Raw genomic sequence first — 15,191 nt, 5'->3', positions numbered from 1 at the left:
GTAATGTTTCTCTGATTTCTTTCTCAGCCCATTTATCATCTGAATACAGGAGGGCTAGTAATTTTTTTTTTTGAGTTAATCTTTTACCTGCCACATTACTGAAGGTGTTGTGTTGCATAGTAGAATTTTTCAGGTTATTTATATATCATATCATCTGCAAATAGTTAAAGTTTGACTTCATCCTTTGCAATTTGAATCTCCTTGATCTCCTTTTGTTGTCCGTTTGCAATAGCTACAACTTCAAGTACACTGCTTTCTGCCCATCTTTTCCTCCAGGGGGTGAATGTGGAGTCTGTGCTTCAGGGGGTTCCTCTTCCTACAATTGGTGAAATTAGGGCCTATGACCCAAACTTGTGGTGTCTCTTCCTCCAGGTGCAGGTGGTTCCATGCCTCTGGTGGATGCTGGTAAGACTCCAAAACTTCTCCAGTTGTAAGCAAGGCTAATGCCCTGGGGGATGTAGATGCTGTGGGGTTAGTTGGGGGTATGGTCTCCTGGCTCCAGTGAGTGGGTATTGGGCATGGGATGTGCTTCAGGGCTATGGTCTAGAAAGTAGGGTACCCCACTTCACAAGCCAGACACTCATCTCTCCAGGTTGGAGCAGGCCCAATGCCCTGGTGGTCACAGAAACAGTGGGGGATTGTTGGGGTTGAGGGAGGCTGCTCCCTGTTCTCTGGGGCTTCCCTCTATAAATGAAAGTAAAGCCAAGGCTCTGGTGGTTTCAGATGCTCTGGGGGGGGGGTGGTTGGTGGTGTGGGGACTTTGCTCAAATCTCACATTCTTTGCAAATTCAAATGCATTAAAGTTCAAGTTCATTCCCTTTAAAATATCCATCTCTTAAATCTCCCCCCCCCCTCTCATAAAAACAAGGACAAAAATCTCTTTTTTATTTCATTTTTCTTTATTTTACATTTCCATCATAGTTCTTCCTTACAACCCTCCTCCTGCCCTGCCTTGCCTCCCTCACTGCTCCTCCATCCCCTCTTGAATTCTAGACTGACATCTGCAGAGTCTCATGGAACAGGACAAGAGCCTCCATATGTAGGAGACAGTGGTTGAAGCTTGGACTATCTGAGCGGCCCCTGGCAGTGGGCCTGGGTTCTATCCTTGGTACATGAGCTAGCTGTTTGGAACCCATTCCCTATGGTGGGATGCCATGCTCAACAAAATACGTTTTAAAAGTTCAAAATCTTTGAACTGTGTACTCTTGTAAAAACCAAAATAAAGTTGAATACTTTCTTACTTCAAGAGAAAAGATCCAGGACACAGTAAATATCAGATCAAAGCAAAACCAAACTCCCAACAGTGTTAATAACTCAATGTTCAACGTCTGGGATCCACTAACAATTCTGGGCTCCTGTAAGAAACTTGGGCTACTTCTCTGGCTTTGAATTCTGCAACACAAACAACTTGTCTACTAGGCTCCAGCTGACTCAGCTCCAAGACTGCTGTTTGTTAGTTAGGAATTTTCCTACTGCACGCTCTCTGCTGATGCAAAAATTCCAATCAAGCCATATTACAAGAAGCCAAATTTAAAAATATCCAGGTTTAATGGGATTTCTGTGCTCTTGGGTGGCCCCAGAGGGAAACCAGGAAGCCGTGAATGTGTCCATGGTGGGGGGGATCTTTCAGGGGAAGCAGTTTAAATAGAGTGAGGGAGTGGTCAAGATTTTGGCAGGCTCATCAGAGATCTGGGTTTACACTGTTCTTGGTGGTAATTCCACGGCAGTGGCATCTCCAGAATGCTGGGATCTGCATTGCCCTCAACGCTTTTATTTTCCAGGCTTCCACAGAATAGCCCACTGACATTCAATGGCTTTTCGAGGACAAAGTTCCAGAGTCCTTCCACTGTCCTCTCCAAAACACATGGTCAGGTCTCACACAGCAATACCGCACTTTCCCGATATCTACTTCTGTCTTAGTCAATGTTCTATTTCTGTGAAGAGACACCATGCCAACAGCAACTCTTATAAAAGAGAGCATTTATTTGGGGCTTGCTTACAGTTTCTGAGGTTTAATCCCTTATCATAATGGTGGGGAGCATGTTGGCGCACAGGCAGATATGTTGTTGTAGTGGGAGCTAAGATTGGTAAATTTGGTATTGTGGTTTTTCAAGAAACTTCTGTGAATATTTATGAGACAACTGGCATATTTATCAAGCAGCAGATCTCCCTTAGCGGCTTTCTTTCCATTGTGCTCTAGAATAGCTCACGTGGTGAGTGGGATGAAAACCACAATTAAAAAAAATCATATAATGAAGCAGGTCTTTTGAGATTGCAGACCCATGTTGAGTTTACAGATTAGTAATTGGGAACATTTTCACCCAAGTTACTCATTCATTGCCAGGTGAATTTTGAATCTGAAATCAAAGGGTTAAATACACTAACCACTTGTAAGTCAGAATAAAGGTACAACTAATGGCATCATAGCCTCACACTGTTGCCTATTGCCTAGGGAGTTTCCTGTATGCATCTCTACTCCGATGAAGCATTGAAAATATCACAAGAATCTTAAGACAAATCACAGTTAAAAATGTACATTTTAAATACAAGCACAAGATGCTCACACAAAGTAAGGGTCTGAAATTTGCTCATATGCTTTCCTTCAGGTCATGGTGCCAAAATAAATATAAACAGAAGAAGATAGTTGCAGTTGAAGGTGGATATGGGATAAAATAATTTGCTGAAAGATAACTGTTAATGTTAGGATCTTTAGTGACAAGAGCTCATTATAGTAGATAAACGGAATCAGACAAGACGAGTACATCAATAAAATATCTGAATATATGAGAACAGATGTATTGTACTCTGAAAGGACACTTAATCCATTGAAACAGTTGTACTTGCAAATTTCATGGTTGGTGATCGAAGTAAGCAAGTAGACACATTCATGGTGGCAGTATAAAAAAATTCTTCTGGTTGCGTTTAATCTGGTCTGCCAACTTAGAAGCACAGTGATGAGTTGGGCAGCAGTAGGAGGAAGGGAAAAGAGGTGGAAAATTGCCTAAGGGCAGATTGAATTGTATGTGAATTGCCTAAATAATGCTGGGAAACAAGGAACATTCACTGCTGTATGGGCTCATAGATTTAGAATAAGCAAGAAAGACGACCTGAAAGGTGATAGAGTCATCTGGGAATTGGGAACCTCATTTGAGGAACTGCCTCTGTCATATTGGCCTGGAGACAAGTTTGTGGGGGTGTTTTCTTGATTAATGATTGATGTGCAGGGACCCAGCCCACTGTGGTTGTTACCAATCCTGGGTAGCCCTCTGTTATATAACCAAACAAGCAGAACAACTCAGTGAAAGTAGACTTGTAAGTATATTTTCTCCATACTTTCTACTTTAGGTCCTGCCTTATTCTTACCTTGAGTCCTTGCCTTGACCTCCCTCAATTAAGGACTATAATCTGTAAGACTGATAAAGCTCCTATATCCTCAAATTGTTTGGGGCAGTGTTGATCACAGAATGGAAAGCAGCCTTGTTTACCTGTTTATTCTCCTAGTATTCATTTGTTCTTAGAGATTTCTTTGACATTATTAAAATTAACATTATATGTTTTAGTGAGTGAGGGGTCAGGGTGGGCTCATATGCCTGTTTTCATCATATATGCAGGTCCGAGGATAAACATTAGGTCATCACTCTTGGTGGCAAGCTAGCTGAACTTTACCACTAGTACTTTTTGTGTTTTCTACGTGTCTGTTACATGGCTCTCTTCAGACTCTATTTTCCTGTGACCCTTACTGTGGGCATGCCTATTTGTGTTTATTTCTCTTCCTACAAGGACTATCAGTGTTATTGAATTGACTCACCCATAAAACTTCATTTAACCACAGTTTTCTTTTTACTGATTCATTTTCTTACTTATTTTTAAAAAGATTGCATATTTTCAAAATGGTTTGTTTTTCTGTGTGTGTGTATGTGTGTGTGTGTGTGTGTATGTGTGTGTGCGCACACATGTGCATGCGTGCATAGGATAGAGCACATCTCTTGGGATCTGACTCTTTCTTACCACCTTATAGTATTGATGGATGGAATTCAGGTTGTCAGCCATGACCACAACCATCTATGCTTGCACAGAGTTCTCAATTTTTGGGCCCATAATTACCTTCCTAAAGGTGGAATCTTTATATATATTCATATTCTAAGACACTGTGAGTTAAGACTTCAACATATAATTTTTTTAGCTGTGGAAGGAGTGAGATAATATTTTCTATAATGACTAATATTAGAGTTTTAAAGGATTTTGGATTGTTTTTAGTATTTTAGAGTAATAAGTACATGGAAGAGAGATATGAAATCCTGTTCTCATGCAGTTTGTCTTGTAACATATCAGGATACAATAGAAAAATCAATTTTTAAATATATCATTGGTAGATACTTAAAAAAATAAGGATAGAGGAAGAGGATATGTGATATTTTCATGTGTATTGATAGGGAATAAGAGCAAGGGATCCATCAGCTTATCTCTAACTTGAGCTAAGAGTATGTGCTCGTGCTAACAATTGGTTACAATTGAAGAAACATCCAAGGAGGCCCAAGTGAGCGACAAGGTAGTAGCTGCTATTGCTTGTGCTTAATAGACAGAAAAAAGTCAAATGAAAATGTAAAGATACACACTCACACAAAACTTTTTAAAATTTTTTAAGTTGATTTTATTGAGCTATACATTTTTCTCTGCTCTCCTCCCTTCCACTCCCCTCCCCTTCTATCATCTCCCAAGCTCCCCATGCTCCCAGTCTCAGGAGATCTTGTCTTTTTCTACTTCCCATGTAGATTAGATCCATGTACATCTGTCTTATGGTTCTCATTGTTGTCTTGGTCTCTTGGATTGTGAATTGTAGGCTGGCTTTTCTTTGCTTTATGTCTAAAAGCCACTTATGAGTGGGGTAAAGTGAGCACTCATACATTGCTGGTGGGAGTGCATACTGGTACAGCCCCTTTGGATATCAGTAAGGTGATTTCTCAGAAAATTAGAAATAACTTCCCTCAAGATCCAGCAATACAACTTTTGGGTATATACCCAATGGATGCTCAATCATGCCACAAAGACATGTGCTCAACTATGTTTATAGCAGCATTGTTTGTCATAGCCAGAACCTGGAAACAACCTAAATGCCCCTCAATGGAAGAATGGATAAAGAAAATGTGGTACATTTACACAATGGAGCATTACATAGCAGAAAAAAATAATGACATCTTGAGATTTGCCGGCAAATGGATGGGGCTAGAAAACATCACATTAAGTGAGGTAACTTAGACCCAGAAACACACAGAACTTTTGCGAGACTGTTTCTTATTGGTTGAATTAAATGTTATGACCTATTTCTCCTTTGCTCAGATACAAGTGAGGAAAAAATCTTTTTTTCTATTCCACAATCTTTACCCAAATGATATGTTTAATTTTACCTTTGCTGTCCTCCTTGAGTCTGAATATATACCTTTTAATATGATACAGTTTCCAAAAAGACTTTTGATTTTGCCTGTCAGTGGATTCTCCCAATGTGTATTAAGTTTTTTTCTTCTTTCAACTACCAAAGGCAGTCTTTTTTTTCTCTTTTTCAATCATATCTGGATCTAAAATAGCATAAATTTTGATTCCTAGTAACTGTATTTATGGGTCTCAAAAGAAAAAGTGAACAATGGCATGTTCATTCACAGCACTTTTGTAGTTATCCTCAACATTAAAAGCTTGAACAGTGCCTGAAACTTCTGGAAGCTCTATCAGCATTCTCGCACTAGCTTCTAGAATACTCTGGCAACTATAAGTACAGCCTCATAAAATAGATTGAAAAAAAAATTTTCTCATTATGCAATTTTCTATTAAAGAGAATATCTGCCTAGCAATAAAGATGCCTAATAGTATCTAAGCTAGATTCCCCAGGGAAATAATAGCCCTCTGGTTGAAAAACAAAACCAAGCAACTAACCCCTCACAAGCCTTTTCTCCTTATCATAATACAATTGTTGCTGAGTCCCTTATATTTTATCTATATTTTATTTTATAATAAAGGTAGGAAAATACTGAATGTTTCTAAGTAAAAAGTCCCATAATATCTTGTATAATATTATTTATGTGGCAAGAAAGAAAGGAATGGGACTTACAAGAGGGAATTTACTGTTTTTTTTTTTTTTTTTTTTTTTTTTGTATCTTAAAAGCTTCCTCCCTAGAGAAATACCTGACAAAGCAAAATGCTGCTCTGCATGGAGTTTGTTGTGTGCCTTAAATCTCTGCACTCAAGAGGCTGAGACAAGAGGATTGTAAGATCAAGGCCCACAGAGGATATATAGTGAGAGTCTGTCTCAATTTTTCTTAAAGAAAAATAAATAATTAAAAATCAACCGGGAAATAATCATACTAAAAGATCTTTGAACTACTTAGGAAAACAGCCAGATGAACCTGTTTGTACAGATTGCTAATGCTCCCTGCTGGATCAGTCAGTCAGAGATGCTGCAGAACTTTCCTTTCTTCTTTCCCTAGGAAAGAAAACAATATGTGCAGAGAAGTAGGAACGTATTGGAATAAAAACATACCGCGAATGCTGATTCTCTTAAATAAATCCAGGCTACTGGCTGTGCTTCTGTTGGTTAGTTGTTATGTATATTGTCATCTTTCCACTTGATCAGGTTTGTTTTCATAAGGAGTATTAGAAGACACACACGAGGCAATTATTCCAGATGGACTACAGGATAAAAAGGCTGCTCTCCAGGTAGAGATTGAGTTAAGTTACATGCAGAATTAGAAACTGGAAATAGATACGGTTAGAGTGCCTTATAACAAGACAAGAATATACAACAGCTACATTTTACCACTGAAATGGTTGAGTTGGACTCCTTTCAGTGCTAGGGTCTTGCAGTACAGATTGAAGAGGCTGTGGAAGTACGACAAGGTGAATAATTCCTGAAGTAGTAATAGAATGTGATTTGACTTTCTATCATAACTGAAGTTAAAATTAAATTCTTCATAACCTCCATTGCCAGACTCTTATTAGGAAATGACTTATCTTAGGGATTTTAATATTTAATATTAAGTTATTTCAGATTTTTTTGCAGTAATAGTCATACTTTAAAAAAATTCTCTTTCTTCTTGCTTGAACCTCATAACATTTTGTGAGGCAGATAGCGCAGAAAAGATGTTATCAATAAAAATGATGTGCACAGAGAGGCACAATGCCTAATGCCATATTTTCCCCAGCGCTCCTCTTGTCCTTAGATCATTTCTTGTAAGGTTTCTCTGCTAGGGAAGCTGAGCTGATTCAGTAGGTATTGTTGTTATATACACTTTTTTGTAAGTTATTTTTTAACACAACAATATGAAGTTGTGAATTTTATCTTAGAGTCAAAGAAAGAGAAAAAAATATAGATTCACTTGTTTCCTATGACAGGTTTAGAAACACACAGTGGTAGGAATGCAAGCAGGAGAGCTGTGCCCTGGTTGCTAGGACTGGAGCCTGAGTTCTAATATTTAGCTTTTGTTTTTATATACAAGTAAAATAGAAAGGAAATGTACTAGACAATTAACATTCCAACTTTGTTCTTTTCAAGAAAAAGCGAACACCAAATATTATGCACTTTTTGGATTGGCACATGTGATCCATCTCTGTCCTTTTGCAAATATTTATCCATATATCTCTGAATAAATATAAATGTTGTGTTGTTATTGAGATTAGAATCTTAGCCAGACAGTGGTAGTGCATGCCTTTCACCTTTCATCCCAGTATTCAGAAGCAGTGGTAGGTGTATCTCTGTGAGTTTGAGGGCAGTTTAGGTACAAGAGAATCTAGGACAGCCAGGGCTGTTAGAAAGAGAAGCCCTATCTCAAAAACAAAACACACACATACATACACACACGCACACACACACATGCATGCATGCACGTGCACGCACGCATGCACAGAGACAACAACAACCAAAAAGAAAGAATGGAAAAAAGAAAGAAAGAAAGAAAGAAAGGAAGGAAGGAAGGAAGGAAGGAAGGAAGGAAGGAAGAAAGTAGGAAAGAGATTAGAATCTTTGCTCTACTTAGTTTTTACTCTCACTTTGTGAATTTTGAGTTTGAATGTTACTAGTCTCCATTGGTTGCCACAGGCAACATTTCTTTTGTCTTATTCTATTAAACCAGTTACATAAGTTTAAAAAGCTCTTTACTTTAGAAAATTGCATTTTGTATTACTATTTTGAAACATAGTTATGAAGTATATCAATTATCTTTGTATTTACTGTTATTCACCTAAACTATCTCTGCCCAAACAATGTTATTTATCTTACATCTAGCAATTTATACTTTACTTGATATCTATTCATTTATTTGTGGTACTGGAAAATTGAACCTAGGTCCTTGCCCAAGCTAATCAAGGACTCTCTATTTGATTACTAATTTTTCCTTTTATTAAAAATAAATTTTCTCCCTACACAAAATATCCTAATTACAATTTCCCCTCTCTCTATTCCTCTCAGTTCTTCATCACTACCACTGCCATTAAGATTCATACTTCATGCTATTTTAAATGCAGCAAATGATAGCAGATTATTTTTGATCTGATGTGTTTGTTACACAGAAACTAGTTACATAGTTATCCTCAATGCAATATACATAAACAAATAGGTATAAAACATTAATTTATATTTCTTTGGATGCTTCTGAAAAATTTTATATCTTTTTTGTTTTTTCTTTTACAATGCATATTTTTGCTGTTTATTTTTCATCAGTATGTTCTTTCTCATTGATAAATAGTTCAAATACACATTATATACTATGATATACATCTCCTGTGCATTGTTCAATGTAAACCACATAATTTTAGGACTAACAAGTACTGATTTATTGTATAAATAGCTTATAAATTGATCATCTAATCATCTAAGAGCCTTTTTTTCAAACCTTTTTTTGGTTTGTTTTTAAGAGTTTCTGGCTTTCCTGAAATTCACATTTTTAACCAGGCTGGCCTTGAATGCAGAGATCTGCCTGTCTCTACCTCTCTATTGCTAGGATTAAAAGTATGCATCACTGCCACTACCCTCTGGCTAATTGTTAATTGTTAATTGTTTCTTAAAATAATTTGTGAATTGTTAGCTATTACTTGAAATCCTTTGTAAACTTGATCACACTTAACCCTAGCAAATCTTTAGAAGAGCTATTCTTAGGCTTATTTCACAGATTAGAAAAAGGGAACAGAGAAGGTCTCCATGTAGTATCAAGTGAGCAGATTCAGAATTGCCCTTTATCTAAGTGTCAGCCATTATTCTCTGTGGATCATTGTTGTTTCAGGATGATTTCTTTTGCAATACAATATTGACTTACTAAAAGAACTCTGTCAGGGCAAATTTGAAGTGTGCTCCTTGACATCCTAGTGGTCTAGAGGACAGCATAATAAAGTATAAGGTAGAGTCAACACCACTTGATAAAAATAAAATAGTTTGTTAAAGTCCCAATCTTCAGAGCAGTGAGACTTCAGGGACCATATGTTAGAATCTTAGTGACCTGGAATGGTAAAGCCTGTGAGGCTTTTAGTTTTGTATTTGAGGACCTGGATGCTGACATATCTGGGACCATGAACTGAGTCATTTATTTTGTATTCTAGCTCCTCTGTGTAAAATCTCCCTGTATCATAATGACAATTCTTTCTCTCTCTTTTTTTTTTTGTTCTAATATAGTGGGATGCATCCTGCTTTTGTCCTGGAGTTCACCTCTTTGGCTTGGAATTATCTCAGGAACATCTGTCTTCAGTCTTCGATTTAACTAGAAATCAAGCATGAGGAGATTTGTCTACTGCAAGGTGGTCCTGGCCACATCGCTGATGTGGGTCCTTGTTGACGTCTTCTTACTCCTGTACTTCAGCGAGTGTAACAAATGCGACGACAAGAAGGAGCGATCCCTGCTGCCTGCACTGAGGGGTGAGTAGTCATGGAGAAAGACGTGCTGGTGCACAACAAAACAGGAAAAGCTCAATAGATGAGATCTGCCTTGCAGAGATAGAAGAACATTTTTTTTCTTTTTTCTTTTTTTGGTTTTTCGAGACAGGGTTTCTCTGCAGCTTTTTTAGAGCCTGTCCTGGAACTAGCTCTTGTAGACCAGGCTGGCCTCGAACTCACAGAGATCCGCCTGCCTCTGCCTCCCGAGTGCTGGGATTAAAGGCGTGAGCCACCACTGCCCGGCGATAGAAGAACATTTTAGCAGAACTGTTCATGTATATTTAAAAGTGTGGAAGTTGTTATACCCGTGTAGCCATAAGTTTCCTTTTGGAATAAATGACAATAGCTATCCAAACTCTAACATAGCTTCCAATTTCTACCATTCCAGTATCCTCTGTTGACTTATCAAGAATTATTTGAGGAATATTTAGATGAGGTAGAATTCCAAGTCTTTGCTTTAACAAGACAATCATTTTTAAAGATCAAGCACATAACACAGAAAGGAAATACTAGAGCGAGACAGGTGGGGACTGTAGACAGTTGGAGATAGATTTGATAAGACAGCTGCATAATTTCTAAAGCAGCTGCTGTAAGAGCCAGTTGTTAAGTCAAAATGCATTAATGACCACATTCATTTTGTAGGCCATTAGAATGTTAGCTCCAGGTTACAGGCAAAAATAATTTTAGGAATATTATAAAGTCACTTTATCTAATATTTTCTTTTTTAAGGACCAGTTTCAGAGACTAGACAGCAACAAATTCTAAACAAATATGGCAATGTATATTAAATGGTGACTTTTCAAAGAAGGCATAAATTTAGGTGTCTGCAAAGTTTTTTATTCTGTTATGTATGATATCAAAATCCAAAGTATATGTATTTCTCAAAAATAATAAATGTGACTTACAAAATTCAAAATGTGCTCAAGGTTGTTCTATGCCTTGAATTATAATGGAGTCTATGCTTAATAATAATATTTATAATATATACATACAAAATAAATATTTACCTTTGAGTTTAGGCTTAAATGTTTGAATCTATAAATTACTCTGTTATTTTATCATTTTTAATTGATGTAATATAATTTTTATTCAACAATTTAAAGATATTTAGTCAAAATACTATGATAAATGCAATTGAATTGGCACTATGCAACTGGAGAATCTTAGAAAGCATGAACTATTTCTGAAAATTTGTTTTAGTTCAGAGTGTTTTGGACATCTTGCTAAAATGACCTTTCTCACTTGGAAAGATTATAAGTATCTTCTCCCTTTCAAATTGGGCCTGCCACTTTCAGTGTATAGATAGTTCATGTGTATTTTCAGCCTTTATTCCACCATGATTCAGTGGGGAGGACCTTACGGGTCCACTTTTGGTGAATGAACATGGAATGGATTTCCTGATATTTGATAAAAACTCTAGAATAAGCTACTCAGCATCTTTGCTGGAGTCCTTGAACGGCTGCTTGACTGAAAGCAGACGTGTTTTTGATGTATCGTATCGGTGCAGAATGCTCACGTTAGCATTTGTGCAGAGGAGACATCTAGTTTGGTCACAGAGAAATACTATAGCCCAGCTCAGCCAAACCAGAGTGGTCTTTTCTACAAGTACAGAAAGCATGCAACTTTGCTGATTTATTCCTTTAGTTCAGACTTCTAAATCTCCAAATGTGAAATATGATGCTGTGAGGCAAAGTACTTTTTCTGGATCTTATTTTGAGAACATTTACTTATTCGTAAGACATTGTCATGGTCCTTTAGGACTTCCATAGTAACACAGACAGGCTGGGTGCTGCCTACACAATGGGGATTTGTTTTTTATGGTTTCAGAAACTAGAAAGTCTAAGATCAAGGTATTCGAAAAGTCTCCAGCAAACCCAGGACAAATAGGTAGCTGAGGAGCCAGGATTCTGGCCTTCAGTCTCTCTCTGCATCTCCAATACCTGTTGCAGAGTCCTTGTTCCTCAGACATTTGTCCTGGGTTTCTTTGAGACCTAAGAGTACCGACTGATGCAGTGTCTTGGGATAATTATTTCCTATAAAAGGCAGTTTTCCTGCTAACCTCACAAGGCTGATGGTTGAAGCATACCTAGGAATGTTTTTCCTTTGTTGACGTGGCTCTGAAGTTTTAATATTAAGGAAATTTAGTTTTAAGTAAAATTCTTAATAGTGAGTAAATTTTTAAAAAAACAATCCAAAATCAGCAATGATATTGAAGTGCTGTTAAAAAAATCTGACTTGGGAAAAGGAACAAAATGTGGGATTATAAATAGGAAAAAGGATGCAATAAATTCTGAAGTAGAAGTGGGTAAAATAACAGGATTTCTGAAAATGCCATAAAGATTCATGCTGTAAAGGATCCACATTAAAATAAAAAGCCAGAAAGCAAACTATAATACATGTAAGCATTTGCATAGGTATGTATAAATAATTTTCTCATCTGGGCTGACAGTGTTTCTTCCAAGAGCCAAAGATCATTACCAAAGTACCAACAGCAGGCATGAAATGCCTTCTCTTGAGTTGTTGATGAGGGTTGTCCAGGAGACTCTCAAAACATTACAGGCTATTGCTAGCTTTGCTCTTGATTGACTCCCAAAGGTGGAAGGTAAGACCATATTGCTGAAGAAACCATGCACTTCAGACCCAGGATCCAGGGTCCTTGATCTGGAACTGGCTTAAAACCTTTCTACATGAGGACTAGCTTTCATGGTACTAAAAGCCTCCTAAGGAAGAAAGCAACCAACAGTTCTCCCCAACTAAGATACTTTTTTTTTTTTTTTTTTTTTGGTTTTTCGAGACAGGGTTTCTCTGTGGCTTTGGAGCCTGTCCTGGAACTAGCTCTTGTAGACCAGGCTGGTCTCGAACTCACAGAGATCCGCCTGCCTCTGCCTCCCGAGTGCTGGGATTAAAGGCGTGCGCCACCACCGCCCGGCTCCAACTAAGATACTTTTAAGCCACAGCAATAACCAGGATGACTCGATAAACCAATGGCTACTCTAAGGGCATCCATACCTTTGTAGTAATTACTAACTTTCTAATTGGACTTAAGACCATTTCAGCTAGAAGTAAATTATAAGTGGTACTGGGAACTTAGACAACTACCCAGGGCTAGTGACATCATGGATTGGTGGAGAACCTACAAACAGCATAATCCTCTAACTATATTATAAATATTTGTTGTTATACCCACAGATAAATGTGGGTCTCACCCCTCCTCAAAGAAACTTCCCTTTACAACCAATGGGGACCATTATACAAAACCAGAAGGAAAAAAAGGTGCAGAGTTCTCAAGACTGGTGCCATAGGATATATCTACAAAACATCTTCTGCACTTTTGACTCAGGGAACATTGTAGAAGGCAGGACAGAAAAGTTGTAAGACTTAAAGATCAATGGGTTTGCTCCAATATTGTGTCTCCTACTAATGTCAAATATCACACTCATGAGCTTTCAGCAACATGGCTGCCTAGAGAAAAACTGAACAAGGACAGCAGCACTAAGCATTATAAAGTGGATAGGGGAAAGGCCAGGAGGTCTCAACCCTAGATAAAAACTACAGGCAATTAATGAATGCTGAGAGCAGATAGTCTTTCTGAGGGAAGAGCATACCAATTGGTTATTTAACATAAAATGCTCTGCCCTAAAAGCAAAGAAACAAAGAACACTATACAGACTGAGGAGCGTGTATTTATATATTTAAGAATATATACATATACACCCATACAATTTTATGTAACAAGTATTAATGAAGGAAGATGGCATGGTTTGAAGAGATCAGGAAAATATATGGATGGCTTAGTGGAAGGAAAAAGGAGGGGGAAATGATGTATTTATGTTAGAAGCTCAAAAAGTAAAAGAAATCACTAAATAATTGAAACAAATGCTGCATTTCTTTTATTCATTAAGTACTGGGCTGTGCTCTGAGTCATGGACAAATTCAGTTGAATGGGCCATTGTCTTGGAGCATCACACATTCTAGCCTCCTAAATTAAGGCATATTACAAAGTAGAAAGGAGTGACTGCTGAACAGAAAAGCTATTTTCACAATTGAAGGTCTTGAAGGAGGGGCGTTATCCTTCTGCATGAGAGTTGGGAGTGAAGTGACTGCGGAAGGTATAAAGTAATTTTCAAAAATAAAGATACATGAAATCTGTAACTTAACTGATCATAACTCAACCTGATATAAAAAGAATTACTATATTCTACATTGAAAGCTAGGATAAAGAATAGAGTTTGAAAGATTTTGAGTGCCTGGAAAGGAATCTCAACTTGTCCTTAGGTATAGTGGTATTACTGAAATTTGTTAAAAAGTGTGTACTACATATGCACAGACAGTTAGAAGGATACAATCATATATACACTGCAATAGTAGTGATGGTTTTATCTTGATTTACATAATTAGTGATTTAAGATTTATGTATTTATAAAATTATTCAAGTTAGATGGTAACTAGTAGAACAATAACTCCTTTAAGTTGTTCATGTTGCAAAATCTTAAGAACAAAAATTTCTTACTGTAAAATTTAATTTTGATATTTTAAAAACTAAAACTAGTTTCTTAAGTTCTAATTCACCACAGTATGTGTGTATATACCATATATGTACATTTTTATTCATAGGTTTACTTCTGTAAACTACTAAAATGCAATACTCATTTTTCTTTTTTATTTATTGAAAGTATAACTACATTATTACCTTACTCTTACTTATTCCATATCTTCCTTCTACACTTCCTCTCAAAAATTTAAGGCCTCTTCTTTAACCCTTATTGTTACATATAAGGGAATAGACATACCAGTACGATCTGCTGAGTCTGTTCATTGTTGCTTGCATGTGTGTATTTCGCAGACTAATCACTTGCTATTGGAAAATCAATTGCTGGGGAAAAGCAATTCTCCTCTTTTCGTAGATATCAATTGCTTATAGCTTTTCACATAAGGGTGAGGTCCCATGTGATTTTCCCATCTATATCATGATGTTAATTGTTGAAATTGTTTGATTCCTCTTAGGCAGACAAGTTGTTAGAATTTCATGAATGTAGCTTTTCCATAGAAGGTACAATTCTCACAATGGACTTCCTGATCCTCTGACTCTTACAATCTCTGCATCCCCTCTTCTAGGATGTACTTCGAGCCTTAGATGCAAGAGTTATCTTGCAGTTCTTTCAGTTGGGGATGGGATTCCAGGGTTGATTGCTCTCTGTGCTCTGACTAGTTGTTAATTTCTGTATTCGTCTCCCCCTACTACCAAAAGAGGCTTCTATAATGCGGGTGAGAGCTTTTGAGCACA

The 15,191-nt window shown here is 37.2% G+C and overlaps 1 protein-coding gene across 3 annotated transcripts in view; it reads left to right on the top strand.

Moving 5' to 3' along the window:
- The window catches only part of Galnt13 (polypeptide N-acetylgalactosaminyltransferase 13), a 491,359-nt gene that overhangs the window by 49,257 nt on the left and 426,911 nt on the right, over positions 1 to 15,191 (top strand). For all 3 annotated transcript variants that reach the window (XM_038338251.1, XM_038338252.1, XM_038338250.1), the window contains exon 3: positions 9,650 to 9,889. In XM_038338251.1, coding sequence (XP_038194179.1) covers positions 9,748 to 9,889 — 142 coding nt within the window. In that variant the 5' untranslated portion in view covers positions 9,650 to 9,747. The remainder of the gene's footprint in view (positions 1 to 9,649; positions 9,890 to 15,191) is intronic.

The sequence above is a fragment of the Arvicola amphibius genome, chromosome 7 (genome assembly GCF_903992535.2).
Source record: "Arvicola amphibius chromosome 7, mArvAmp1.2, whole genome shotgun sequence".
NCBI lineage: Eukaryota > Metazoa > Chordata > Mammalia > Rodentia > Cricetidae > Arvicola > Arvicola amphibius.
The sequence above is the reverse complement of the archived record's forward strand: the minus strand, read 5'-3'. Positions and strand labels throughout refer to the sequence as shown.